This window comes from Scardinius erythrophthalmus (assembly GCF_964197995.2).
Source record: "Scardinius erythrophthalmus genome assembly, chromosome: 23".
NCBI classification, from domain to species: Eukaryota; Metazoa; Chordata; class Actinopteri; order Cypriniformes; family Leuciscidae; genus Scardinius; species Scardinius erythrophthalmus.
The window spans coordinates 19,210,217-19,237,532 of record NC_138243.1 but is presented as its reverse complement, the minus strand read 5'-3'; the positions used below and the strand labels follow the sequence as shown (position 1 = coordinate 19,237,532).

The 27,316-nt window shown below is 37.6% G+C and overlaps 3 protein-coding genes across 28 annotated transcripts in view; 1 reads left to right on the top strand and 2 right to left on the bottom strand.

The window, feature by feature from the left end:
• Positions 1-454: 454 nt before the first annotated feature.
• Positions 455-14,035, bottom strand: sytl2a (synaptotagmin-like 2a). 3 transcript variants are annotated; one of them, XM_081354586.1, is made up of 18 exons: positions 13,885-14,035; positions 12,944-13,095; positions 12,554-12,677; positions 10,735-10,774; positions 10,547-10,640; positions 8,132-8,629; positions 5,088-7,175; positions 4,249-4,347; positions 3,904-3,957; positions 3,262-3,356; positions 2,982-3,098; positions 2,646-2,815; positions 2,420-2,522; positions 2,189-2,350; positions 1,951-2,047; positions 1,750-1,849; positions 1,455-1,660; positions 455-821 (listed from the first exon to the last, which is right to left on the bottom strand). In XM_081354586.1, the coding sequence occupies exons 1-18, from the start codon at positions 13,983-13,985 to the stop codon at positions 676-678; spliced, it is 4,446 nt and encodes a 1,481-aa protein (XP_081210712.1). In that variant the 5' UTR covers positions 13,986-14,035; the 3' UTR covers positions 455-675. The 3 variants fall into 3 exon arrangements, with proteins under 3 accessions (XP_081210712.1, XP_081210710.1, XP_081210711.1); XM_081354584.1 differs by lacking the exon at positions 8,132-8,629 and having other exon boundaries at positions 5,763-7,175; XM_081354585.1 differs by lacking the exon at positions 8,132-8,629 and having other exon boundaries at positions 3,307-3,356; positions 5,763-7,175.
• Positions 14,036-18,045: 4,010 nt separating this feature from the next.
• ccdc83 (coiled-coil domain containing 83) lies at positions 18,046-23,890 on the top strand. Its single transcript, XM_081353725.1, has 8 exons — positions 18,046-18,263; positions 19,874-20,041; positions 20,645-20,736; positions 20,813-20,881; positions 20,966-21,087; positions 21,167-21,267; positions 23,118-23,266; positions 23,622-23,890. Exons 1-8 carry the CDS (start codon positions 18,047-18,049, stop codon positions 23,874-23,876), a joined length of 1,173 nt encoding a protein of 390 aa, XP_081209851.1. The 5' UTR covers position 18,046; the 3' UTR covers positions 23,877-23,890.
• Positions 23,891-25,351: 1,461 nt separating this feature from the next.
• picalma (phosphatidylinositol binding clathrin assembly protein a) overlaps positions 25,352-27,316 on the bottom strand; it is a 40,785-nt gene continuing 38,820 nt past the window's right edge. For 23 of the 24 annotated variants that reach the window (XM_081354358.1, XM_081354377.1, XM_081354376.1 and 20 more), the window contains 2 exons: positions 27,146-27,249; positions 25,352-25,490 (listed from right to left, as the gene is read on the bottom strand). In XM_081354358.1, coding sequence (XP_081210484.1) covers positions 27,157-27,249 — 93 coding nt within the window. In that variant the 3' untranslated portion in view covers positions 25,352-25,490; positions 27,146-27,156. The remainder of the gene's footprint in view (positions 25,491-27,145; positions 27,250-27,316) is intronic. The other variant, XM_081354380.1, reaches the window with a different exon arrangement.

The window sequence follows — 27,316 nt, the reverse complement described above, 5'->3', positions numbered from 1 at the left end:
ACCGAAAGAAACTCTGGGTTTACTGAAGAAAACCTGCTGCCGACCAGGTTAGGTTCACAGAGTAAGTTACCATGGTAACTGACTCTGAGTATAACTTACCTCTCTTTCTGAAACGGGCTTGACTTACTCTGCTTTCTCAGGTTTAACATACCTCCCATTCTGAAACAGAAAACTCAGAGTTTCCCTCATTTCAGGGTTAACATACTCAGAGTTTTCACTTAACCTCCTTTCTGAAACAGGCCCCTGGTGGCTAATACTGGCTAAAGTTGTTTCCACACACAAAAAATGCACTTCATATTTATCATTAGGCACCTAGGTATTAAATATTTTTCAAATAAAAGAAGTGGCAGTTGGACAATTTAAAGTTTATTCAAATGACAATGTCTTAGGATAGTCTTTCAAGGTAATTCACAAACTATATATATTTCTAACTTATTTGCAGCATATTGACAGATTTTATTTAGTAGTAAATACATCAAACCTAAATACTTTACAATAATAGGAATATTATAATTTTCATTCTCTTTGTTTTCCTCATCAAAAATGGCAAGAACCACCAAGTTAGTACATATTTAACATTACATAGTGTCTTCCTACTGTTTTCTTCATGTTCACACTCATTTTTTATGTATTTGTTCAAAAGTGTCACTATGCCTCATTTTCTTCATGCCTCATTTATCTAGACATTCTTGCCATGACCATCATTCTCAAAGGGAACATATCTTCCACCCATTCATTCTGAGATTCCATCATTCTTTCCCACAGGGCTGCTTCGGCAGTGTTAGAGTCCATCCAGTTCACTTCAGTGCCATAACTTTTACCTGCAATAAGATAAAATTGTCATGACAATTTTCAATTTAATTTTCTTAAAGGGATAGTTCACCACAAAAATGAAAATTAGCCCATGATTTACTCACCCTCCAGTCATCCTAGGTGTATATGACATTCTTCTTTCAGACGAATACAGTCTGAGTTATCTTTAAGTCCTGGCTCTTCCAAGCTTTATAATGGCAGTGATCAGCTGTATATTTTTTTAAGTCCATCAAAGTGCATCCATCCATGATAAAAGTAATCCACACAGCCGTAAATCGCCGTAAATTGATGCATACGACCGTCTGCCAGAAGCTAGTTATTTTAGTCGATAAGTTTTAAATATGGACATTTTTCTTACACGAACGCATCGCTTCACTTAAGAAGGCCTTTATTAACCCCCCAGAGCACTTTTGAGCACAAGTATGGAGCACTTTTATGATGGATGCACTTTGATGGACTTCAAAAAATATACAGCCATTATAAAGCAGGTAAGAGCCAGGATGTTTTTTAATATTACTCTGATTGTATTCGTCTGAAAGAAGAAGCCACCTAGGATGGCTTGAGGGTGAGTAAATCATGGGCTAATTTTTTTATTTTTGGAAGAACTATTGCTTTAATTATGTAATTGCCCCTTTAATTACCTGTTCCATTACCCAGTCTAATACCACCAATGAAGTGGTTGTTGAGTCTGTCATGATCCCACACTGTAAGCTCCACACAGGCCTCTTTGAGATCCTCTTGACTGAAGCCATCATACACCATGGTGTGGTTAAACACTGGGTTAGAAGACCTCTTCAACACTCTGGTCTTCTGACGGTTTTTTCGGCTGGCATCTGGGAGGACTGCACTGAAAAGGCAGAATTCACACACATGGGCATTCCACATCTAACACTCCAACACAAATACAAATGTATCCAATAAAATAGTTACTGATACCATTTGACAAATGGGTCAATGGCAACACCCCTGGAAATAGGCAGATTCTTGCATTCTTTCACCCATATTTGCACCTCACCGTTCCCCTTGTTCTTGTGACCTACATAATAAACATGTTATCAGAAAGGCAGATGCTTCTAAAAACATTTTTTAGTCAAATAAAAAGAGTCATCATCATAAATGTCAGCATCAATAACTTACTGTGAGAAGTCTGCGGGAGAAAACGGAGAGCTACTTTAATCTCTGCACTGATTTCCTCGCCACCGACAGAATGTTTTGGGCTGGTGGGAACCTGAACCTGGGTCGATAAAGAAAGACAGTGGCAGATGCAGTGCAACAAACGTGACCTCATACCCTTAAGCAACAAATACGTTTAAATAGCCCTGAACTATCTAAACAGGTTATCCTGACCCAATACACATGACTATTGTTATCTTACCCTTCCTTTGAGTAGATATTCATTCATTTGCGTGTTATTGAAATCCCATTCGGCCAGATCAACTTCAACCTCTCCAAGAAAGCTGTTACGCCCAAACATGTCATTGTGCCACACAGAGATATTCAGCTTCTGGGTTTTCAGCGTCTCCATTGGAATCTTAAACTGCAAAGAAATTACAACTAAGATTATCAAATTTATAAACATATCTCAAGAAGTTTAGAATTGTCATACCCGTAGGATTTCATTGTAAGCTGGGTCCAGAGTCTTCTTCCTCACGCATGTCTTTTTCTTTCCATATTTTGCTTTGTAAGGTAACAAGTAACATTTAACATACCTAAAGTTCAATCAAATCAAACAAAGTACATGTATTATTGTTAATCCATTTTTATAGCTAGAGTGAAGCCATATTCTCCTGGTAAGAAATATTATTTGATGTTTTTCCCCCTACCCCACTTACGGATCAGATCGGTTCCTCTTAACATCAGCTACGGCGAGGTCCTTGCACTGCACAACAAAGATGTGGAACTCTCCCAGTTTGTGTACATAGTGAATGGCGAACTGGATTGTACCTTTCACCTCCACATTACCAAAATCACTACTGTAGATGCTCATTACACTGCCAGTGACCTATACATACCCCACACAAAGACACAGATCTGTATAGAAATGTATTCATAATAGCATGTTATCATAGTGTGAAATAAATAGATGAATATGATCATTTGCATTAAATCAGAGTGATATTAGTTCTATTTAGCTTCATTGGGTTGGGTTAAAGACTGGGGTCACATACAGAGGACATGGAGGCCACCTCAGAGCACGTGCTAAAATTAGAAGGAGTGTTGCATGTTCTCGATCTGTCATAGTGGAAACTGCTCACTGATGCACAGTCACTGTTTCCGCAATCCATCTATTAGACAGGAGATGGTCGGCATTTATGCAGGTTAATAAAGGCAGTGAATGTTGGTGTTTAGCTATAGTGATAAAGGTAAAATAAAAACTATGATATTTTAGAAATAATCCAGTGTAGAAGCAGTTAGTTGGAGGCTCATGAGTTTTGGTTCGTATTTTACCTCTTGTTGCATGAATGCAGGTACAGACATACTCATCATCTTCACCTGTTCTGGGTCGGAGAAGGACGTTTTGGTGTTGGGAGTGACAGCAGACACTTAGACCAATGAAAAAGAGGCACTTAATGGACACATATTCTGGATCCATCCAGATACAGACAGAATAAATCTTGAGTTTGAGTGGAAATAATGAATTCGGAAGAGTTTGCATCTAGAATTGTTCATTTTGAAGAGCACATTTGATATTTTATATAAAGAATGTAGTTACTCCATCTACCTCACCATTAGATACATGATTCAGGTTGTATGGGATGCAAATCGCCTTTAATCATTGGCATTACTCCATATGCTCATCAAATTTTCATGTGACAGTTAATGCATTCCCTTAGCCAATTCAGACAGTGAACTATACATGAAAGACCAAGGGTCAATTATGAAAAGGACGTTTAATGTCCTTAATGCTAATTTAATGTCATGGGCTTACTTCCTGCTCTTGATGTAATAACGGAAGCATAAAATGCATCTACAATGCTGCCCTCTAACCAAGAAACATCAGTTCACATTGCAGAGGACAACAAAAACATTGAAAACGTTTTAAAAGACATTATTTATTTATTTTAAAAAAGGAAAAAGACTCATATTTACCATTTTCCATACTTTTCCCAACATCACTCCTTGGGTCAGTCTTCCATCTCTCTTCTTGGTTTATATGGCAAAGTATTAATATATAAATCAACAAATAAATAAATAGCACAACTGCAATAAAGCATATAGTAATAAAAAATGCTTTAAAAACATGTTGTGTATACTAATGTTTGATTGGGTTAGAGACGTTGAGAGTTATTAAAAAAATGTCCAGCAGAGGGCAAAAGAGTCTGTCACTCCTAAAGGACCAAGACAGCATGATCCCCAAGCATCAAAACATGTCTGACTTTATTTTGAATAAGAAGGTCAACAAAGCATACTGTAGGAAAGAGAAAGGAAACTTACGTGTGGATGCCAGGTCCTCTAGACTTTTGGAAATAGAGATGGGTCTGGCATTGGCTCGTTCCAGAGCAGCTTTGACAGGGCCGTCATCCTCACTGTCCCCTGTAACAGCCCATATCAAGAAGGAATAAGCAAACCATACAAAAGCAGAACACTGATACATTATATATAAATATTAGTACTGAAAACACTAATTTAAAGTGGTAAATCGGAGAAATTACACCATTTTGGTCCATTAGCTTTCTGATTTTCAGAAGATTTTAAATGTATTTGTACAATGTATGTTGTTTAACATTACATAAATCTACTATATAATTCAAATAAAATAGAATTTAATATTAGTTATATGCTTAAAACAAACAATAATAAAACATAAAATAATTATGAAATATAAAAATGCATTTTAATAAATTAACATAAAGACTAATGATTGTAAGATGATTTATGATAAGTGCCATGGGTACATTTGTTCATTTGACTGTAACTGTAAACTAGTAATATTTCACACATCATGTTATAAAATGAAACTTACCAGGAATTTGATGGAATTTTCATTATTTTAAAGGAAATAAGTTCTGATTACTGAATTAGATCATTGAAGAAAGTAGAGGCAGGGCTTAAAAAGTCATAAACCTGTAGAAGTTGATGTGGTCCAGAGCAATAAATAGATCATTTTACCATGCCTACAAAGTTGAGCATCTTACTTGAGAAAAGTATCAAGTAGAACATGTTTCTTAGCACTTATTTTAAGGACATAAACCCTGCTTCCACAAAAATCACAGAACCAATCAGCGCCTTTTCTACTGAAACTAGACTGAACCAAAATGGAGAGGTGAGCTCACAGTATGAACTGGTGTGTGAGATTGACCAGGCTTCAGGTGTGGAGCTCCCTGAGGAGTCAAAGGTGATCTCCTCCGAATCAGGCAGGGAGTGTCGAGAAGGGGAGCTCTCATTGCTCACTATGCCTTGGTTCACCTGTTCAAAAGTCCCATATGCCTGCACCTTAACCTGTTCTCTTTCATCTAAGACCGTCTGCTCGGGTACGCCCAGGTAATGGTGTAAACTCAGGGGAATATAAAACCGGGTCAGAGAGTCTGCAGACAGCTTTCGTTCTTTAAGAATGATGGGTCTATCATCACTGCGTCCTTCTGGAGTCTTCCCTTGGTGTTCAGGGGAGGTACGCAACCTAGTTTGCCCTGATTTAACCCTAACATCACATGGACTCCTGTCGCCAGGATTGATATCTATCGCAAAGGTTCTTAAGGGAGAACCATCCTTCTTGGACTCTTTGTTTGGATATGAATCTCTACGAGGTACTTTAGACTGCCGTAATGGGCTGGACATTCTGGTTTTATCTTGGTCTTTTGGTTGGTAAATGTCAGCGGACTGTGGCTTATCATGTTGACCTTTTGGAGGGAGACTTCTGAGGGGAGATGATGGTGGACTTGGCTTTGAGTGTTTGTCTGAAACGGATTGTTTAAAATTAGAAATATTTGTGGTGACGTATGAAGCCCTACCTCTGATATCTTGAAGGCCTTGTAATGGCATTCTAATTGGACTTCTTTGTTTTTCTTCAGTCTTTTCCATCTTCTCGTTTTGTGCAATCAAACCAACTTCGTTGAAGCTCATTCTGTCCAGGGAACTTGGGTTGTTTGACCTGATGTCGAACTGAGGTTCAGAAAGTCCTACTGAAGAACGTTTTGGAGATGACTCTGTGTACGGGTCTTTAACATTGGCTGTACATGTTGGTGAGCCTACAATTACTTTAAGGCCACTTTTTTCTTTCTCCCAAAATGACTTGAGATCATTGATCGAGACTTTATCTTCCTGTTGACTGAGGGGCATTTTGAAGGTGGAGATTTCCTTCTTCAGGTCTGATATATCCCTGCAGATTGACTCTTCCTGTAGATCACTGGCCAGAGAAATATCTTTATATTTTAGCAGTGAACTGGGTGACAGCTTGACATTAATTTTCACTGTGAGAGTTTGTAGTTCACTACTTGAGCCTTCTGAGACCTTATTGCTGACCAAACTAGAAGGGTTCCCATCTTCACGTGACGATATGGCTGATGTATCAATACCACAGGAGGATCTTCTAGGTGAGACTGAAGAAATCTCACTTGTTGTAGATTCTACATCAACTGGGTTTGGATCACTGGGTTTGGGTTTTGATGGGCTGGTGTTTGAATCTGACAACCTTCTGTCTAAAGCGTTGTGATAATTCTCACTAAGCTGAGATGTCTCACTTTCTTCTACCTCAGGTTCTTTTTTAATGCTTAGTATTTTAGGTCCTCTGTCCCCCCTTTCCCAGAATGACTTCAGGTTGGCCAATTTTCCTGGTGATACCTCACCTTGGTCAAACTTCTCTCTTGGAGGAGTATCTTCACATATAAGTCTGTCTGGTTTGTTTTTATCTTTTAATATTTCAGCCATCCTGCTCTCTGTAGGAACAGAGGTCTGCTGAAGTATATTATCATCTGCCTCAGGCCTCAAAGTGCAAGATGGTTCACGTTCTAAACTTTCTGTTTTAGCTCGACTTATCACTTCTTTGTCAGATGCTTGAACTTCTGGAATCTTGTCTTTTTTCTCTGCTCTCGAAAACAATTCAAAAAGCCCCCTACGGGGCTTTGGTGATGGCTTGGTCTTTGGCTGGTCAACTGGAGATGCTGAATCTTCTGACTTGGCTTCTGGGCTTTTTTTTGTTTCCTCTTCATTCATCTCTCTCTTGACTGGCGACTCTTTCAGCTTTCCATCTCGAGAGCCTCTCCCAAACCATTGAAGTATTTTGGAAATTGAGCGACCTTCTTCCACTGTAACCTTATCAGTTTGGCCCTTTGCGCTCAACTCAATGGCCTTACCTGTGACTTCAGTAGAGCTGTGGATGTTGGACACCTTTGAGGACTGAGGCTCACCATAAAGCTCATGATGACCTACAATGGAGACAATCACATTTTGGAAATTTTTATATTTGCATAACATTGACAGAGAATGAATAATACTTTGATACAGAACAATGACTTCCAAAAAATAATATTACATTAAATTACGTCTGACCATGATTCCTGTCATCAGATGATCATACTGCACATTAAAATTCCAGTAAACACTCAGATAATAGTCATTTCTTGCAGTGCTTATTTACTAATCACCATTTGCAGATTAATCAACATACATATACCCACAAGCATTCACCAGAAGCCATGTGTTGTATGTATGAGGTATGCACGCACATGCAGTTAGTACGAGGATGAATTAATGAGTAAGCATGTGAACTACTGAATCACAGGTTGATTGATTTATTGGCTGATTAACTCACTCAGATTAATTTTTAGGGTTTAATTATATTGAAATAATCAGGGTGTCTTACCAAAAAGGTTTTCTATTAAGCCTTTCTCAGTCACAACTATTTCGAGGTGTCCAGTTAGACAATCAATCTACCTTTCCTTGCCCAAACCATTCTGTAGGCTCAATGCTCATCATGTGGGGACACTTGTGATTTTTAAGGGGACTTCAGACAGCAATTTGTAACTTTGTAACCACAGGAAGTGGGAAAGTCTGAGAACGCAATGCTAAGTCCCTGCTTTATAAGTGTTGGTTCACCCAAAATTGAAAACTCTTAATTTACCTTCACCCTCATGTTGTTGCAAACCTGTCAGACTTTCTTTCTTCCATGGAACACAAAATATAAATGTTTGATGAATTTCTCTGTGTGTGGGGTTTATTTCATACAATGTATGTCCGATGTTTAATTAAATGGACACTTTCCACAGGAGAAAGAAAGTCGTATACCAGTTTGGAACCAAATGAGAGTGAGAAAATGATGAAAGAATATTTTTTCTAGGTGAACAATCCATTTAAGTACTTTGTGTGGCTATAACTACATTACCGTTTTCTGTAATATGACTTCTATCCTGGTCCAACACAGGACTCCAATCTTCTTCCAGCACACTGTGCTCTCCTTGTACTCTCTCTATATGACCAACAACGGAGGTGAAGCGGACCTGTTTCCTATCTACCCACTCTGAAGCAGAGTGCACTGAGCAGGGGGAAAGAGGAGGGCTGATGGGAGTTTCAGGACTGATGGGGCTGACCGTAGCAGAAGACTGACTGCTGCTGCTGCCATTATTGGTGGGAATGAGGAGTCGCAGGGAGTCGGTAGAGCTACAACTGGACCCGTTTTGCTTCAGGATGCCTCTGGGAGCAGGAGTCATGACCTGTTGAACTCCATTATCACTGCTGCCAGTGTCCAGGGAAGAGTCCTTGCAGGAATACAGCAGCAGTCTCTTTTTTGGCACAGGTTTGCATTGAGTGGCTACATGGGTGTCAGTGTTGTCTGTGTTTAGAGTAGTGTGGTGTGTGTAGCTCTCAGCTGGAAAAAAGGGCTCTGGAAAATAACCAAATAGTAATGAAGCAGTAAAAGAAGGGGAATAGACACATACATGCACAAAAAAGTGAATACATTTTCAAAATGAATTCAACTTGCATTTCATTTAACAGTTCTGTTACTGTTCATACCAGTACATTATCTGTTAATTATTTACACTTTAATGGTATAGCAATGAGATGGAATGCACTGGATTAAAGTTTGCAAGCAACCAAGGAATATGATAGCAGTATTAAGTCTTCTAGTTAGTAGTGTAGTCAAGTTCATGTTTACAGTTTATGTATTTGCATCCTATTCCAAATATTCACAACTTTTATATTGACCTTTGCACTCATGACAATAATACTAGCCTGACTATACAATAATAATAAGTTAATAAAAAATGTACCATCTATGTATGTGGTACGGACTGGTCATGCGTGGCAGCTTAACTACTTAGAACAACATAATTCTCTGTATAATCTTCTTAAAGTTTGGCAGCTCCATTACTCAGATCACTACAAGAGCTTCAATTTTCAACGAAAATCTTTTGGCCAGACAATTATTATTTAACGGCACTTTTCCACAAGTATTTTGATAAAACTTAATGGCACACATTACATTCAACATCAATTTGAATACTACGGCTTAGTTATTTTATACTATACTATACTATACTATACTATACTATACTATACTATACTATACTATTATAATTATACAAACAGGGGAATAGTTAAATGCTAAAAACCTACTCTATCGTTGTACTTGTACAAACTAATATTGAGTGTTTAGAATTTCTCAAATAATTTGTTCCTGTATGACCTCAAAGAAGCTTTTTATACTTTCATAATCAATCAATTTTTTTGCCAACATACGTATATTGCAAATGTAGCATTAAATGTGTGACCAAATACAGGTTTTGCATGCAGTATGCAGTATCCATATACAGTATGCATGCAGAGAGCATTCAGTTGCTATGCATGTTAAGCCAACACCATAGCCCAGAAGAGGTAAACATGCTGTTCTCAATGGGGATCAGTCAAACAAACTTACTGTGCTTGCAAGAAATATGTTCTGACCATTTGCTCTTCAGAACATCCACTCCATTAAAAATACAACAAATACAATCTGTTACCTCATCTGAACACTGAACAGTATCAAAACCATCACACAAATGTTAAATCTGTGGCAGTCACACAGAAAAATGTCAAAAGCTCAGAGATGGTATATATGCTGTGATAAAATCTGAATTTGAATGAAAATGCTAAATATGCTACAGTAAAAACTGTAAATCAATGATGTTTTGTCAACTAAAACTTAGTTAGTTAGTTACTAAAGTTACTAAACTTAGTACGAACTAGTACAACATACAAAATTCTATAAAAAGCCAAATAATTTGTAAAAATTTGAACAGATTTTAGTAGTTCAAGTAGGTTGATTACATTATTTAATTGAATTAAAGTTATCAACTTTTAAACAAAGGCCCATAGTGTCTGAATCTGATGTCTGAATTTTTTTATACCATAAATTAAGTCACCTCTTATAGACCTTATGCGCCAGAGAAACGAGGGCGGCGCCATCTTTAGAATATTGTCTTTTAACTTCCGTTTTTGCGGTCGCTCTGTATATTTCTATGGCGCTGCTGTCCAGGAGTAATTAGCTTTTGAAGTGGATTTACTTAATGTAAAGTTAACGAAAGTTATCATGAGGACTGTAATGTTTAAAGCAGATGACTTAACAAATGTCATTTGAGCGGGAAGATTTTAAAACGAGCCGTTCATTAATAAACACGCAAAATTGCTGTGAAAATACAGACCGGAAGTCAAAAGACAAGGGGCGGGGCTACATAAAGTCTATAGTGAACAATATTCTTACATAACATAAATCTACCATATCTAACATAAATTTGAGGATAAATTGAGAAGACATTCTCACCCTCAGCAGGTGTCTGGTTGGCCTCCTTCACTCCATTGTTGAGTCTGGCTTCATCTCTCGGCAATCGCACACTATTGAATGGATTCTGCCTAGGCTACATAATAAATTTAATGGAATCAACGAAACCATTAAAAATGATCATGAATAAAATTCAGCAAAATTATCTCAGTGGATTTTCTGTAGTGTACCTTGATTTGAGGTCTTTCCTGCTGGGCTTCATCATCCACCCTGTATGAGGTGATATGGTCACACAGATTCACGAAAGAATGAAAGATGATAAAACATGATAAAAACCAGCAGGCCATTGAGAGCTTTGTGCACTGATCATTGTGAACAGTTCAGCATAATGTAATCAATATATTTGAATCATCAATGCATCTTCATGGTGCTGGTCCTGAAGCCAATTGAAAGTCACAAGATTCAGCAAGCACTTAAGTGGGGACAACATTTGTTTCCATGCTGTGATGTGAGTGTATAATGCCATTAAATGTTGTCAGACAGAGGGAAAGCAGCAGCACGTGAAATCTGACCCCTGAAGCAGCTTACTGGCTCCAGATTTCCCTCACCAACCCTGTCTAACTGCATGGGAAAGGGTTGCCCTACAGATTACATTAGGCCTACATGTCACAGGTTCACGTCTGAATTTCCATCAAATTCACATAAACAAGCATGCTTGAACTGGTGATGTTGAAGAAGAGTTTCTCTTCATTGAGTTCTGCATGAGCTGCGATATGAGAGCTTTTAAAGCTAGTGTCTACAGAATTAAGGCTGTCATGAACAGTCCAGCCAGGCTAATGGGCGGATGTAGTGTTGGGTTGTTGAAAAGGAAGAGGCGCCGTACAATCCTTTAATCAAGTAGAAGAATGGCATGTGCTTGATACAACAGAAATGTAATTCTGAGCTTAGAAATTTCAGTAACACTTTAGATTAGGGTCCAATTCCCACTACTAACTATTAATAAACAGTAATTATGAGTTTATTGAGCAAAAGGTTGTAGTTAATAGTTAGTTAATAATGAGAATTGGATCCAAAACTAAAGTGTGACCGTAATTTCTATTTTGTAGTTTTAATACTGTCATTTATTACTGTTATATTCATGGCATTTCTAATGATTATACATTAAATGTTTGGTCTTTCCAATGAAAATATTCTAAATAATGTTTATACAATGTACGCACTACTGTTCAAAAGCTTAGTTAGTAAGATTTTTGTTATTTATATTTTGTTATGGGGGGGCTACTTTTATCGAGTAAAGACGCATTAAATTGATCAAAAGTAACAGTAGACATTTATAACGTTACAAAATATTTCTATTCCAAATAATTTCTGTTCTTTTGAACGTTCTATTTAACAAGGAATCCTGAATTTCTTTTTATCATGGTTTCCACAAAAATAAATAAACAGCAAAACGGTTTTCAACATTGATAATAATAAGAAATGTTGCTTGAACACCAATTTAGCACATTAAAAAGAATTACTAAAGAATCATGTGACACTGAATATAGAAGTAATGGCTGCTGAAATGGCTGCACTTTGCCAGTACAGAAATAAATTATATTTAAAATACATTAAAATAGAGAACATTTTACAATATTACTGTTTTATTGTATTTTTGATCGAATAAATGCAGCCTGGGTGAGCATACTTTTGAACGGTAGTGTATACACACACACTCTTGAACACAAATACAAATCTGTACCACTAGACTAACATGTCATGTGCTTCTATAAAGGTCTACTAGTTGTTACTGTTACAAAGTGTTTTGTTTTTTTCTTTGCTTGTGCCATATCTCAACTATGACATGAAAAATAGGAGCATGAACACACACATCTAATTATAAAACATTTAAAATGTTTGTAGCTAGTATCATAATCCAAAATATTTCATTGCTTAAAAATGTGATCACTAAAGTCAACAATAATCTAGCACATAGTGCACTGTTTTAATCAGATGAAACATTCTACTAGAATGTCCTAATCATAAATATACATATCACCAAAAGCTCACCTCTCATTCTGTGATTGTGTGGAAGGATCCTCAATGAGTCCTGAAAGCTCTGGAGGGATGTACACATCTTTCTTCCCACCATAAACACAACTGGATGGCTCAGACCATCTTTGAGAGATCTCCCCTGCAGTGAGAGACTTGTTGTTATGCTCAAACACGCATTTACACACACACAAGTACATGTCAAATGTCTAATGGAACTACATTTGATAAATGCTATGGTGAAAATATGGGTGATTTTTTATTAAAGGTAAAAATGTGATATAAAGCAGAATAACAGTGATGCAAACACTGAATCAAGGTGCTAATCAGGGACGGGGTACATGCAATGGAAATAATGAGAGACGTGAACAGAGATTCTGCCCGATTCTGTCTGCTGGCAACACTTACATATCGTCACGGGTTTCCTCTGTCTCATGGACGCTCTGATGATGTCGGAGCCATGGATCTTCTCTCTGTGTCTGTGGTACTTTGTCTCGTAAAACCATTCCCCAGTCAAGTACTTCAGCCTGCCTCTGTCTCTCTCAGTCTTTCGAAGCTGCCTGAAAGGACAGGACAGAATCCTTGGTTTATTTATATGGAAATATACTTATGACTGTCATTTAAAAAAATGGGCATTGAATAAAAACTCCCCGACGTCTCAACGTTGCAGTGAGCTTAAGCAGTGAGATCCACATGGACAAAATCCAGACATTCTCTGAACTGTAAACGAATTACTCTGGAGGGTTTATCTGTGAGAACTGAAACTGATTTTGTTTCTTTCAGGACCCAGATATTATGTTAGACATCAAATGGCGAATAACACCACACCAAAACCTGTAACCCATATTTTCTCCTATAGGTCATAATTTCTTTTATAATTTTCTTTCATACTTTTTGTTCATGTTTTTGAGGATTAGGGAATGTCATGCCTGGTTTATGTTGGCATCTGCCTAATTTGCCTTTTACCAAGTGAGAGATTAAAATTTGGTAAAAATTGTAGTTTGATTTGACATATGGTTTTTGAGTTTAAAAGTTGAACTTCTTTAAACTTGAGCACTGCATTTTTAAAAACGCAGTGTTATGTGTGAGACACTGCAAAAGATGAGAATGTAACAAAAAAACAAGGTCTTTATAGACTTTTTTAAAAGTTTAGAGCAACACTTTTGGAACGGCGTGAGCGAGGCACAAAAGACGCGGGATGCGATCGCTTTGATGAAAGACATCTGTTTACAAAGAAATAAAATGGAAAAGTAGTGCAGTGGAAATGTGGAATGTTCTGTGTGAACGTCCCATTAGGGTATATATAACGTTTGTTCTTAATCCACCAAGAATCTTTTGCCTGAACTCACTTAATCCTCTGTTCTTCCAACTTCTTGAGGTCTGCGTCCCTCTTCAGCACAGTCAGGATCATCTCTTGCTCTTCCTCTGTCAGATAACTCAGGTCAATCATGATGAATGTCTTCAGGGTAAGTGGTAACAGATGAGTCTCAGATCGCCTCAGACTGGTTCACTGAAAGTGTCATCAAGTAAGGTAACTTGAAGGCTGGTGCTTGATAAGTCACTCCATCACATCATGGAGACCATCAGAGGAGACTTGTAACACCTGCGCCAGACACACAGCAAAAGTTTCAGCTAATTCAGCAATAACCAAAAATATTTACCAAAGCATGAGCTCGGCACACAAAGAAGTGTTTTCCCTGTGAATTCCTCTGACCATTAAGACATCACATGATCCTTATTTTTTCTAATGAATCCTTGAGCTGGGCTTTTAAGACGTCTGCTTTGAGCATCATCTACACTTCCCTACACATTTGAAATGACATACTGTTTCTCCGAATCAGCGCCGGTCCATACAGTATGTGCTCAACAACACTGGACATGTGACATGGCATTGTCAGATGACTATTTGAGGATATGGGTAACGGTGCTTCTGAGAGCAGAGAGCACAGTCAAAGACTCTTTTATTCCTAAATCAAATTACACTTAACTCAAATTAGGTGGCAGCACACAAATGGTATCAAATTGAACAGTCTGCTTTTCTGCAAGACAGTTTAAAATCCATGAAAAAGTAGGAATATGACTAAACCATTTTAAATAACTGGAATCATGATATTTTTGGATGGAATGCCCAGTTGGCAGAATTCCACATGTCTGGATAAGGTAACATTGCAAATTTGAGATTTTTATATATATATATATATATATATATATATATATATAAAGCCCTATAAGAGCTTTCTACAATAATAAGATACAAAGCCTTCTCGCTGAATTTTGCCAGTGATTCTTATAGATAAATGCTATTTAAAATGTCTTAAAAATAGTTTACAAAAGTCTAAAACAATTAAAAGCCTTTTGCCAGACACATTTTCATAAATAAAGGATTTGGAGTTTGTTTGATTGTTTGTTTGTTTATGCATGCATACATATTTTATCTTGGCAATCTATAATCAGATTTCAGGCTATACTGATAAATTTGGCTTGCATAATTTAATGCAATCAGTCAACATTTAATGTAACATGTTTATAATACATAATAACAGGTTACATGAACAGGCAGCAACAAGTTTCTACCAGACTCTTGCAAGGGCATATCTGGACTTTTAGATACAGTCATGACACATTCCAGCCAAAGAGGAAGTTTGTAGCTACTTTCCTATTTTGGAAACCTGTTCCCGAGTCATTTTGTTGATTGAGACATTTCCTTGAGAAACGCCTGAAAAAAAAAAAAAAAAAACCTTGTTCCAAGCTTGCTAGTAAGTATGATTGTATAATAAAGATTATCTAGTCATTACACATTTTTAAATAATTACTTCTTTTAAACTTAAATTTCTGATCTAGATTTACATCACTAAATATTTATCTCAGTAAATCAGATTTCAAAATGACACAAAGCATTTAAGCCCAGTCGTTCTGAGAGAGGCATGTCATGACAACGTCGAAGGGATGATTGCCTGAGGCGGGAATGGGATATCCAAATCATAACTTTTCAAGGGATGCATCATTACCGAAAGAAGAAGAACTAGTCTCATCCAAACACAGTAAACATTAATAATGCATGTTAACCATTTGTCTATTCCACATCCCTGGGGCATGTGCCATAACAAAGAGTTGCCACATGTTTTGGGTTCACTTATTACAGGCCAGGGGCCAGATGCATAAACCTAGCCACCATGTTAAGACTGTGTTTTAAGAACTAGCTTGACTAACTAGCAATTAACAAGGGGGCAATCCGTTTTACTGTTCCAATTCAAATTAGACCGATCTACCTTTTAATGTAGCTGACTTTAAAAAGTTAGGACCGGCCTTGAAGTGGCTGAGGGTTCACAGTGACAAAGAGAATTAATAAGTTGTTGTTTGTTGTACATGTTTTGTTATACCAGCATTGTCAAATTACAACTACATAGGCTATCACCATGGCAATGTTCAGCTCTGAACAGTCATATGAACACTCACATTTTTACATGAGTTTCAGTGTTTGTTTGTTTTATGGAAAAAATACATATATTAAACCAATACATGCTTTAAATATTAACATTTTAAATATTTAACAGTATTTTTAAAAAGTAAAATAGGTTTCAATATACTTTCCTGTGGAAGAAAATGTAATAAACTGATTCAGAGACTATAACCACAAGGGCCATTGTGGAAGTGGTCATGTAACTAATCACTGTTTGATCTGGATGTAAATAAATACTCTGCATTCTTTCCTAAATAGCTTTACACGCATTAACAGATTAGGGAAGCAGGAAATGAGAAAACGTTCAGAATGGCTCCAGAGATAAAAACACAAAATTCCAGACATGAAAACAACATAATGTAATGAGCGCCTGTTGGAACAGAACCCATCCTGTCACAGCATGCATCAAAACTTCAAACTCACTGCAGGGAAACTAAGTTGAAGGTAAAGTCTTAAAAAGTTAAAACAGTAAGTATTAAGGCAAAATAAAACAGATGACAAGAGAAAGTTTACCTGAATCCTGCTTGAGTGGCTGCTAGACCGCGTTATTTTTCCAACACTGTTACTGTAACATCTGAAACACCCGCACCAGGGGAGTGTAACAATCCATTTGCCAGACACTTGCTGATGTGAACAAAGCATCGAAGTCTCCAGCCTTTAAGTGAGGCATGTATGTCAACCGGTGGGTGTGTGTGGGCTCCTCCACTCTGGTTGTGTCAACACCTAGTAAGGGCTAAAAAAGCTGTGTAGATTAACTTGTGGTGAGTTCCGAACGATATCCAGAAATGCTGTCTAGGTAGGAGGTTGACTAAGTTTTGACACACATCCCCTGTGGGCGCTCATAAAGGCGTGGTCACGTTCTGTCACTTTTATAAACTTTTAATTCTATCACACGCACGTGCCAAATGCATTGTGTAATTAAATGTCCTCTCGATGACAGCACAAAACATCCTATGCATAATGTAACGAGACACGTATTAAGTAGGCTATATGTATGAAAATTAAACATAATCTATAGCGGAACTGCCTACAACTCTCCTTCTGTCTCTCCACTCCCTGTGAATCAGTGTTTAATGAACGTGAGTAACGTTATTCTTACCTCCCTAAACTTCAGCATTTACACCTTTAAAATTAAAAAGATATTTATATAGGCTATCATATGCACGTATCAAATAATTCATTCTGATATTATGATGTAGAGTAGGCTAGGCATGTGCTTATTAAACAAACAAAGCAGACACATTTTTTAAAACGGGTTTGCAAAATGTGCTTAATGTGTTTAATTTATCCAGCAACATCATACGGTTCAGAATCAAATTAATTGACTTTTGACTTTTAGTCAAAATGAATAGCACAGTGCATGATCTGGGGTAACTGGAATGTTGAACATTGAGCTTTAAAAAAAATGTCACTATTTGTTGGACACATAGACGGTTGGATAGTAAGTCCAGGAAATGAAGAAAAAAAAAGTTTAATAAACAGTGAAGATTTTCTTGTTCTCCCTGCACCGGTTTGCAACATTGAAATGGCGATAATTGTCGCCCCCTGCTGATCGACTTCGCAGCGGCAGTTAGTTTCCATAACAACAACGTGCAAACATTTCAGAAAAGGTCGAAAGTCGAAATAAATAGGCTAGGTAGAATAAAAAAGAAAACACTCGCAGCACAAAGGTAAGATTGCTCTTTTACCCACAAATTATCTTACTACGGCCTGTTTAAAGGTTTAATAAATTATGTTGTTTTGTTTGTTTTTCATATCAAGGATACGATGTAAACTAACCTGTGTATAACTGAAAATGAGCAAGACATTAGATACAACATCTCTAGCAGAGGCCTTCATACAGTTCCAGTTAGTACGGTGCTCAATATTGTCCTAATCTATGCTACTTTGCGTTTTTATTCTCATGACAATATAGTCTATCTTTATTTATAATAGAATTCAGGTTAAAAAGAAAGAAATTCAAGATTCTAAGGATGAAATGTGCCAACTAGAAGATAAGAAGCAAAACGTGATAAAGCTGGTAAGTGGTGACCCTAATGTTGGTGAAGATGATGATGATGAAGAGGAGGAAGGCTAAATTCAAACACGCGTATCTGCAGCAGGAGCAGCTGAGAGAAGAGAAGACGCGTCACGTGCTTGAACTAAATAAACAGATAAAGAAGCGGCAGAGGAACCTGGAGCAAAGACAGCAAGAAGATGAAGAGCTGGTGAAACAAGCGACTCGAGAGAACCAGGAGCTGAAACAAGAGCAAGAGAAACAACTAGAAGGTACCCGAGTGACACAAAGTTTTGAGGGAATAGTAGTCTGTCGTCATTTAACTGTTAGCTTACTTTCTTTCTTATGTGGAACCGTGTGGAACACACACAAAAATTGTATTGGGCCTTCTTTTCAGTAGTTATGGCCTATGGGTAGTCTTTCGAGCTTTAAAAGAAGCGTAATTTTTGATAATAAAAAAAAGTATTACGAGGGGACATGGTTGAAAAGAAAATGTGTAGGAATGAATAAATCATTAATAATAAATAATGCAATATAAAAAATAAGAATAGTCAATTGTGGTTTTCATGGTGACTTTAATATAAGGTTGGCGTTTTTGTAAAGACGTTTTTAAGGCGTATAAAGACGTTTTTTTTATTTATTTTTTTATACCAAATTTATTAATAAAACATACCTCCAGCTCCTATGTACAAGCTAGCAAGCAGATGAACCCAGAATATATACGCGCTAAAGTTTCACATTAAGTTTTTCCCGTGCTAAATGCTTAACATGCAATTTAGAACGTTGCGTTCAAATTCTGGTCTCATCCTTGCCTGTATATTCATCATTGATAAGGTGTACTGATTTGAATGTTTTATCATGTCTTAATTCGGTACATATGGTATGGAGTGAATTATGTGCCATAATTAAACAAACTCGATCTACTTCGCAAAGGAAAACTCGACTCGCAAACAAACAGAGATGGTCCTCACTGCAGAAGGAGAAATCCAAAATAAACCTTTTGCAAAACCTCAAAAATGTTAATTATAGATAAATTAAGAGAGAAACACACCCGTTCACCGGTCATTTTCCTCAGCTCTGGCAAAGGCAAGTTTCAAATCAGTGCTTCTCCCGGGAGGCGATATTTTTTCCCCCAGGATGGTAGGGGAAGACTCATGAACATTCAATAGGGAAGTCATCCCTGATTGGTCTTAACCCCAGTGACGGGTAGGTTTAGGGGCGGGGTTAGGGGTAGGTCATCAGATTCCCAGTGACGGTTAGGTTTAGGGGTGGGGTTAGGGGTAGGTCATCAGACCAATCAGGAATTGCAAAACAGATCGAGTTTGTTTGCGAGTCGAGTTTTCCTTTGCGAAGTAGATCGAGTTTGTTTGCAAAATGCTGGATTTGTTTGTTTAATTATGGCACATAATTCGCTCCATACTGCCACGTTGAGCGTTTTCCATGTTTTTAGAATGTCCCCATATTTCAAGCTTCAAAATGCAAAATTCCATAAAAATGAAAAAACAATTCAATATGATTTATACGCTTTTAACTCACACATTTAAAGCCATATGATAGCTTTGTGTTGATGTGTTCATCAGAAGTAGCTAGCGACGAATGAATCAATCAAGAGTCGGATCTTCTCAGCGAAACAGTTGATCCAGTTCATAAACACGATCTGATTTATTCACATATTGAACAGGTTATCGAGTCGCTGACTGATCTGTTCATCATACAAAGCAATGGCTATAGAACACTTGAAATATAGCGCACAGCACGTATTGGTATTGACTAGCTACTTTTATACATTATTGTAATAAAGGTAGATTTGTGTGCCTCAGTGATCCTTTTCTTGTATGGTTTACACGGTGTTATATTTGTCGTGTGTGCATTTGTGTGAAAGAACTACGCTGTAAGCTTGCAAGGCTGCGGGTGCAAGTGGAGGAACTGCAGACGGACAGACAGGAAAGGCTACAGTACAAAAATGAGGGCAGCATTAAAGACTATCAAAAGATAGAAAAACTGGAAAAACATATTGCCTCTACACAAATGAATTTCCAGGAGTTATCAGGTGCGTTTTCCATCCTCTCTTTTAACTTTACAGCAATCAGAACACAAATATCTATTATGTTATCTTGCAAAATCAGCACAGTTATATAATTATTATTTATTACCGCCCTAAATAAACTATTTCACATAATAGATGTCTGCATTTAACCAACAAGACAAATAACAGCTAAAAAATGGTTATAATACTGTATGTCATTATGATCCATGGCTTTTATTTATTATTTTATAATAAAAACAAAATATTTATTTATTTATTTAGTTATAGTTGTTTATGAGTTCCTTTTATGTCCTGCGCAGTGAAACTGAAAAAAAAATCTATGAACTATCACAAAGCATAAAAACAGTCATAGATCTTCCAAGTAAAAACCACAGTATTAAGAATCAAGTGTATGTATCTTTTGAACTGGTTTGTGTAAATTGAATAAAAATGTTTGTGGACTATATAAACATCTGCTATGTGAAAGAGCTTATTCAAGGCAGAACTAAAAAAAACGATTCATCTATTTGAAATTCTTAATGTTTTGCAGATGTATGTAAGCATATGGCCACAACATTGTTTAAATTATATAACACAAATAATAATTTAATTAAAAAAAACATTCAGAACATTTTCAGAGATCTCTGGCTGCAGCTGTTGAAAAAACCATGCAAAAGGAAGCACAGAGTATCAAGGATATAAATCATCTTGCCCTTAAGGTACTGCAGTCTGCTGACACATTGTCTAGTATGTATGTTCTGAGGTACTGAAACTGTATGTTTCTTTATGTTTCAGAGAGCAGCTGGAAACCTTGATATAAACAGTAAATCATTGGTTAAAGAAAATAGTCAGCTGATTAAACAGGTGTGGTCTAGATTTAGGTTTTATCATACATATATCCTATCGTACGTGCAAAGATTATAAAGTGCAGCTAATCTCCCATGTCAGGTTCCCCTATATATTAACAGTGTCGCAGTGTTGGAATCCACCGTCCAGCAGTTAGAAAAGGAAAATCTGGAACTTGTTAATAGTCTTTTCCAAATACACCATATGGATGATTTTCTGATCAGGTATGAGTTTGACTTTGAAGCTGTGAGATTTTTCTGGACCATAAAGTTTGAATTCATAGTGTGCTCTTGTTTCCCTCAGCCAAGACGATGAATTTCTTGCGCAATCTGCTAGCGTTGGGTCCCATGACACCCATAGTATGGACAGGAACATAATGAAAATAAGCCTTGAGGAAACATCAGGTAATCCAAACATCGCTAATAATAGCAGTGTTCAGTCTAAGAATAAAAAACAATACTTAACTGAACACCTGGTGCTTTTTACCTAAGAAGCATTGCCTTTTTATAACCAATAGATGGCGCCATAACAGAGTAGAAATAGTAAAACAGTTAAGAAGAGTTGCATAAGTATGAATCGGGGAGAAAGCACTCATTAGCATTCCCATTCATTTAAATGGCAGTAGTTCGGACTCTTGGAAGTATGTGATTTGAAATCTTTGTTTATCCTTTATCTTTGTTTAAGGGAGCTCAGTTGTGCCATTAGATTGTTTTGAGCCAATCACCAGCATAGTTACTCTAGCTTGGAGACAGAAATGTGACATGACAATGCTGATTGTCTAATGGAAAACAGTCTCAAACCCTAACAACCATTCTGAGGTGTAACTTGAGGACAAAAATTATTCTATAAAAGGATTACAACAGTTGCCTGATTTTTTAAGCTTGTAATCTTGAATGTAGAAATATTTTAAAGGAACACCCTGACTTTTTGGGACTTTAGCTTATTCACTGAATCCCCCAGAGTTAGACAAGTCAATACATAACCTTTTCATCTCTGTGCGTGCTGTAACTGTCTGACGCTAGCCTAGCTTAGCACAAAGACTGGACGTAAACGGCTCCAGTTAGCATACTGCTCCCAATAACTAACTCCCGAAGCACTGCTACTTCTGCGGAGTGATTTACTCTAACTCTGAGCAAACTCTCTGCTCATTACCACGGGGCTTCTCAGGTGCTGCGAGCAAATCACTCCGCCCAAGTAGCAGTGCTTCGCCTTCTGAGAATATAGCTCCCAGTATGTATACAGTTAGATGGCGGCTGTGTCTCATGTGACCTTGTTATTTGTACACGCTGTGACTATACAAATCACAACATGTAAATAGGAAAATGTTGGCATTATTTTGTCACTTATTGGGAGCAGTATGCTAGCTGGAGCCGTTTACCTCCAGTCTTTGTGCTAAGCTAGGCTAGCGGTGGGTGCGTCAGACAGATTTACGGCACGCACGGAGATGAAAAAGGTATGTATGGACTTATCTAACTCTGGGGGATACGGTAAATAAGCTAAAGTCCCCAAAAGTCAGCGTGTTCCTTTAAAGGATAATTCCGGTATTTAGCACTTTGAGTCTCTTTTCTGGTTTGTTTTGGATGAACTAGAGTGGTGGACACAGAAATGTTGACTATGGGTCCTGTCTCGACTTTTTGAGTCGTTTAAAATCGCTTTTGACCGCTTCATAGTGGCTGGCTACGGGCATGCACAAACATGTCCTTAAAACAACCCTTAACGTTCGTTTTCAAAACTGTGCAACTCACCGAGTGGTTAGTGGTGTTCAAATCAATAACCGCCATTTAAAAAAAAAAAAAAACATAGGAAATATGCTACATGCTGAAATACCAATTTTCTTCTGAGATTCAAGACTACAAACTGACCAGCTCCATTTAATTAGCACTAAACTCTTCTTTGACCAACTAAAATTAAACAAAGCAATAAGACTTTTTATTGTAATCATATAAGTACAACACTTTAAATCTACCACAGCCCAGTATTACCAGTTTGGGAGACTTGTATAGCTCTCTGAATACTGGTACTGTTCAGCCCTCTCTAAATGCTCCCAAAGTAGAGGAAGTCATGTCATTATATACACAATACATTACAGGGCAGCAATGTTTTCATTAGCGCTCAAAACTTCATGTCCTCAGCAGTTTAAACTTAATGGCCTCTGAGTGCACGTTTATAGAGCCAACAGCCTCACACCTATTTTATACATTGACGTTAGCCATCAAATATTTATCAATCACTCATAATGTCAATTTTATTCCAGCATTGGTCAACAGACCCCCGTATTCCCTCCAGCTGTTAGAGAAAGCTGAAGAGGCTCAACAGGAAAGAGATGTTACTGCCTGTGATGGCACAACTCCTTCCACCCCACCTGACCTCAGCGAGATGTACAGTTGTCAGACTACTTTCACGGTAAATTCATTGTACTACATTCATAGACAATGCTAGCTGTGTTCGCCCCACCTAGTCACATGCAAGAGTGAAGATGGCATCACTATACAGTCATTCATTTTTGATTAGTAACGAATGCATGACTAATAACACCACCTCCGATCTGTTTATGACAGATATTATCCGGCAAAATACAAATAGGCCCTCTCAGTGGCACATAAGGCCTGTGGAAACACAGTGTCTGATTTTCCCACTGCCAGTTCCAGGCATCATGGGCTAGAATATAGATGAAACGAGCACGGATGGGGAACAGTCACCGCCCTTGTTAATGAAGCCAAACTTAAACCCGCTTTAAGCTTGCTGCGTTTGTGTTTAGGGGGCGATGCATCTGGACTTGCTGGGGCAGAGACTGTTGTGCGTGATCGGTGAAGCATCCCCCCTGCACCCACCACCGAACAACCCTGTGGATGTGAGCGAGGAGATGACCTTTGACCTGTTGCAAACTGCAAAGTGGCCGATTACAACAAAGATCATCAATAGAAAGTTTCAGCAGTCAGCTTCACAGTCTGAAGAATCTGATGTATCTGTATACAACACCTTTGAAATTCAGCAGTTGTTAGATAATAATTAAAATACAAGAATGTTAAATAATTTCCAGGGATTCCAAAAAACTATATATATATATATATATATATATATATATATATATATATATATATATATATATATATATATATACACACACACACACACACACCACCACCAACAACAACATTACATAAAAAAAACTGATCAACAAGATGCACTTAATTCTGTGGAAGATGCACTTTATTTGAAAATCACCCAAATTCTGCTTCATTTTTGTTGTTGTCATATAAACAAAATAGAATCTGCAGGGATGATGCAGTAAATATGCAAAATCAATGGATAGAATCGCCCTCATATTCGGACCACCCTTTGTGTACTTTCCTACTGGACAGGGCCTGTTTTATGTACACTGAGCACTGATCAACAGTGCCCCCTTTCTTCGCGCTACAGGACCTACAGCTAGACACTACCGACCCCATCCAATACCGACAGCAACCTGCGTTTCTCACTCACATTTACACACTCGCACCCACAAACACACACGAAACTGCTTTTGGGTGGCCCGAAAACAAAGGCGACTCTGCACATTCAGGTTGAAAAGGCAGCCATATAACTGTCAAATGTAAAATAATGACATGCCAAGCAGAAAGCAATACAGATCTTCCCCAAATGCAATGCCGCTGAATCACAAATGTAGTGCTTTGCTAAATGCTCCCTCACGAAACCCCCCCAACCCGGGGCACAGAACTGACTATGTGGCATAATGATTTGTATATTTTATCCTATGTTTGTTACAAATGGAGGGCAGTGAGCATTTGAGCAACAAAGAAATTGCACTAGACATACAACTGCTTCTGAGAATACTTAGTGCTGTATCAGTCAGTTTATAGGTGTCCATTTCCCCCCATTTTTTTATATTATATATGTGTATTATATATATATATATATATATATATATATATATATATATATATATATATATATATATATAGAATAATTCAGTCACGCAAATCCAAATTATACAACCAATCATACCTATATGAACACATAATTCGAAACACCTCCCATAAGGAAGAGCTTAAAAGAAAAAGAAAAAAGTCCTCAGTGGGTAAATCATAAATAAATACAGACAATACACAAGGAATGTCTACTGCAAATGTCATAACATAAAAAATAGAAATAATAGAACCCGATGTTAGAATTTCTAATTGGAGATGGTTAAATCAGGTAATGCTTGCTTGATGATCGGATAAAGACAACTTCACCCAAATCCCGATCCCTCGGTTCTCCATTCCATGGAAAAAAAGTGAAGCTGTGTTTGTGAAAACCCACCACATTCTTGCACTCGTTCAACACCCTTGTGTTTCGTTACAGATGCAGATCGGTACAATAACTGTTACCGCGTTAGACAAATTACAAAATGAGCGCGCTGTGTCCTCCATATATGGGCAACAAAGTCTTGCCCCTCCCAACCCCACCCATCGTATCCCATAATACCCCTCCCACCCCTCCCTCTGATTCCTGTACAGGTTTGTACTGGGGCAGAACTCTCCTTGAAGTGCCGAACATCCAACTGGAGAGAGATTAAAGGTTTGAGATTTGCCGTATAATTCATCCTTGGGAAGCGTCGACCCTCCTTCACCTACATGAACTGCATCTGGAATCAGAAACACATATTACTGATGCCATCAACAGACATTTCAGGACTTGTTTCTGTATATCTGACATTTGATTTTATAACACATTATAATAACAGAACCATTATGACACTGTCCAGGGCAATATGTTTGGATGTTTGTTTGATGACTGACTGAATATTCTGATTTTAGAGTCACATAATGAAGTGAATATGCAAATGCATCGAGTAAAGCAACAAATCAATGATGAGATGAGTATATGAGGCTGCAACTCAAGATAACCTTGAAAAATGAATAATTTAAAGGGGTCATATCATTTTTTCCAATTTTATTTGAGAAAAAAAAACATTACTAATGCATTAAATAACCAATGTTTTCTTAAGCCCAAAGTATACTCCAATTTTCACGCATAGAGTACAGTGAACGACATTTCATCATAAGCATAGTACGCATGTACTGTACATGCCCAGCCAGATTTTTCTACTGTACACTTCATGGTATGCAGAGTTCGACAGATGTCAGTCACCGAGCACCACAAACAAAACAGCAGATGATGTGTTCACAACATAACTACAGTAATTTGAAAGAGATGGAAACCTCTGAAACCTTATACTCGGATCTGTTAGTGACTTGAATTCATGCGTTTCAAAGGCAACACTATCAACGCCAAAATGAATCTGGTGTCAGGTGGTACAGTCAGTGCTCTTTAAGTTGTTTATGTTCATTATTATGTACTTTGAGACAAGGTAATTGTCTTGTTTTGGAGGAGGCGTGGCTTTGAAGAGCGCTTTGATGGGAGGGTGGGATCTCATGCTTTCAAAGCTAGCTCCCCATTGCTAGCCTCTCTGAAAATTACCTACCTTTAAGGAGATTTAATGCTGTGCCTTTAAGACACGCTCCCTCCGCATGTAAAATGAGCAACAGCAATCAATAAATTGATAGCAACACCCCAAAGATAAAAAAGAACTTGACACAAACTTTTCCTTCTCTTTGTGTAATAGTCTTTGGTTAGCAAGCTAACAGCATAGCATACTAGCTTAATGTTAACTGTTGAGAACAGCTTTCTTGATTAGCTTGAACAAGATATCTACTTTGCAAATCCTGCATCACATTCCAACAGATTTAGAAAATTCACACTGAAATGTGCAACAAAAGATTTGACTGGACTGAAATTATATTTGTTTCTCTGGTGACGTATGCCAGACTTCACCAATCAATTACTCTGCCCCTTTCTTACAATCAACTGCAAGCTCACACTCAGATCTGCCTCGATCCAATCAACAACCGATGCACAGAACCAAGTCCCCGCTCTACATTTTTTTAGTTTTTTTTCATTAGGATGTACGTCACAATGCTGAAGAAAATATCTGTCGCTACTTCCGTTACATTGCGACCTTGAAAGTTTTAATTCTGGATGATATGACCTCTTTAAATCCCAGGGAGAAACAGAATAAAATCATGCATGATTTGTAAATGAACTTCAAGAGCTCTGTAAAAAATGCCTCCGTTTTAAGGAAGATCATTTCAACAAGCTGAACTATTACAAATCACATCATAATTATGGATATAGAAAACATTAGTATTGCAGCACACAGAAAAACAGGGGTAAGAGTTTTGACAATAGAAACAATAACAAAGCAAGAAGCTCCGAACACACACAGCAGACATGTTGTACCTAAAGACGCTCTAAAGGAAATCCTTCAAAGACAGCTGTGCAAAAGGGTCCTGTCCCGGAGCTCTGAGAGGACTTGAACTGGAAGGACTAGAGGCTGTAGAGAGCTAGTTTAGAAAGAACGAGATAGATTGAAGGGGTCCGAGGAAAGCCACACACACACACACACACACA

Coding starts and splice junctions, on each gene's coding strand:
- ccdc83 (XM_081353725.1), top strand. CDS start 18,047: ATGATGATGAAGAGGAGGAAGGCTAAATTCAAACACGCGTATCTGCAG. Junction 18,264..19,873: donor GCAAGAGAAACAACTAGAAG/GTACCCGAGTGA, acceptor TTTGTGTGAAAG/AACTACGCTGTAAGCTTGCA. Junction 23,267..23,621: donor GTTGTCAGACTACTTTCACG/GTAAATTCATTG, acceptor GTTTGTGTTTAG/GGGGCGATGCATCTGGACTT.
- sytl2a (XM_081354586.1), bottom strand. CDS start 13,985: ATGATTGACCTGAGTTATCTGACAGAGGAAGAGCAAGAGATGATCCTG. Junction 4,348..5,087: donor CTCACACACCAGTTCATACT/GTGAGCTCACCT, acceptor GGGCTGTTACAG/GGGACAGTGAGGATGACGGC. Junction 822..1,454: donor TAGACTGGGTAATGGAACAG/GTAATTAAAGGG, acceptor ATCTTATTGCAG/GTAAAAGTTATGGCACTGAA.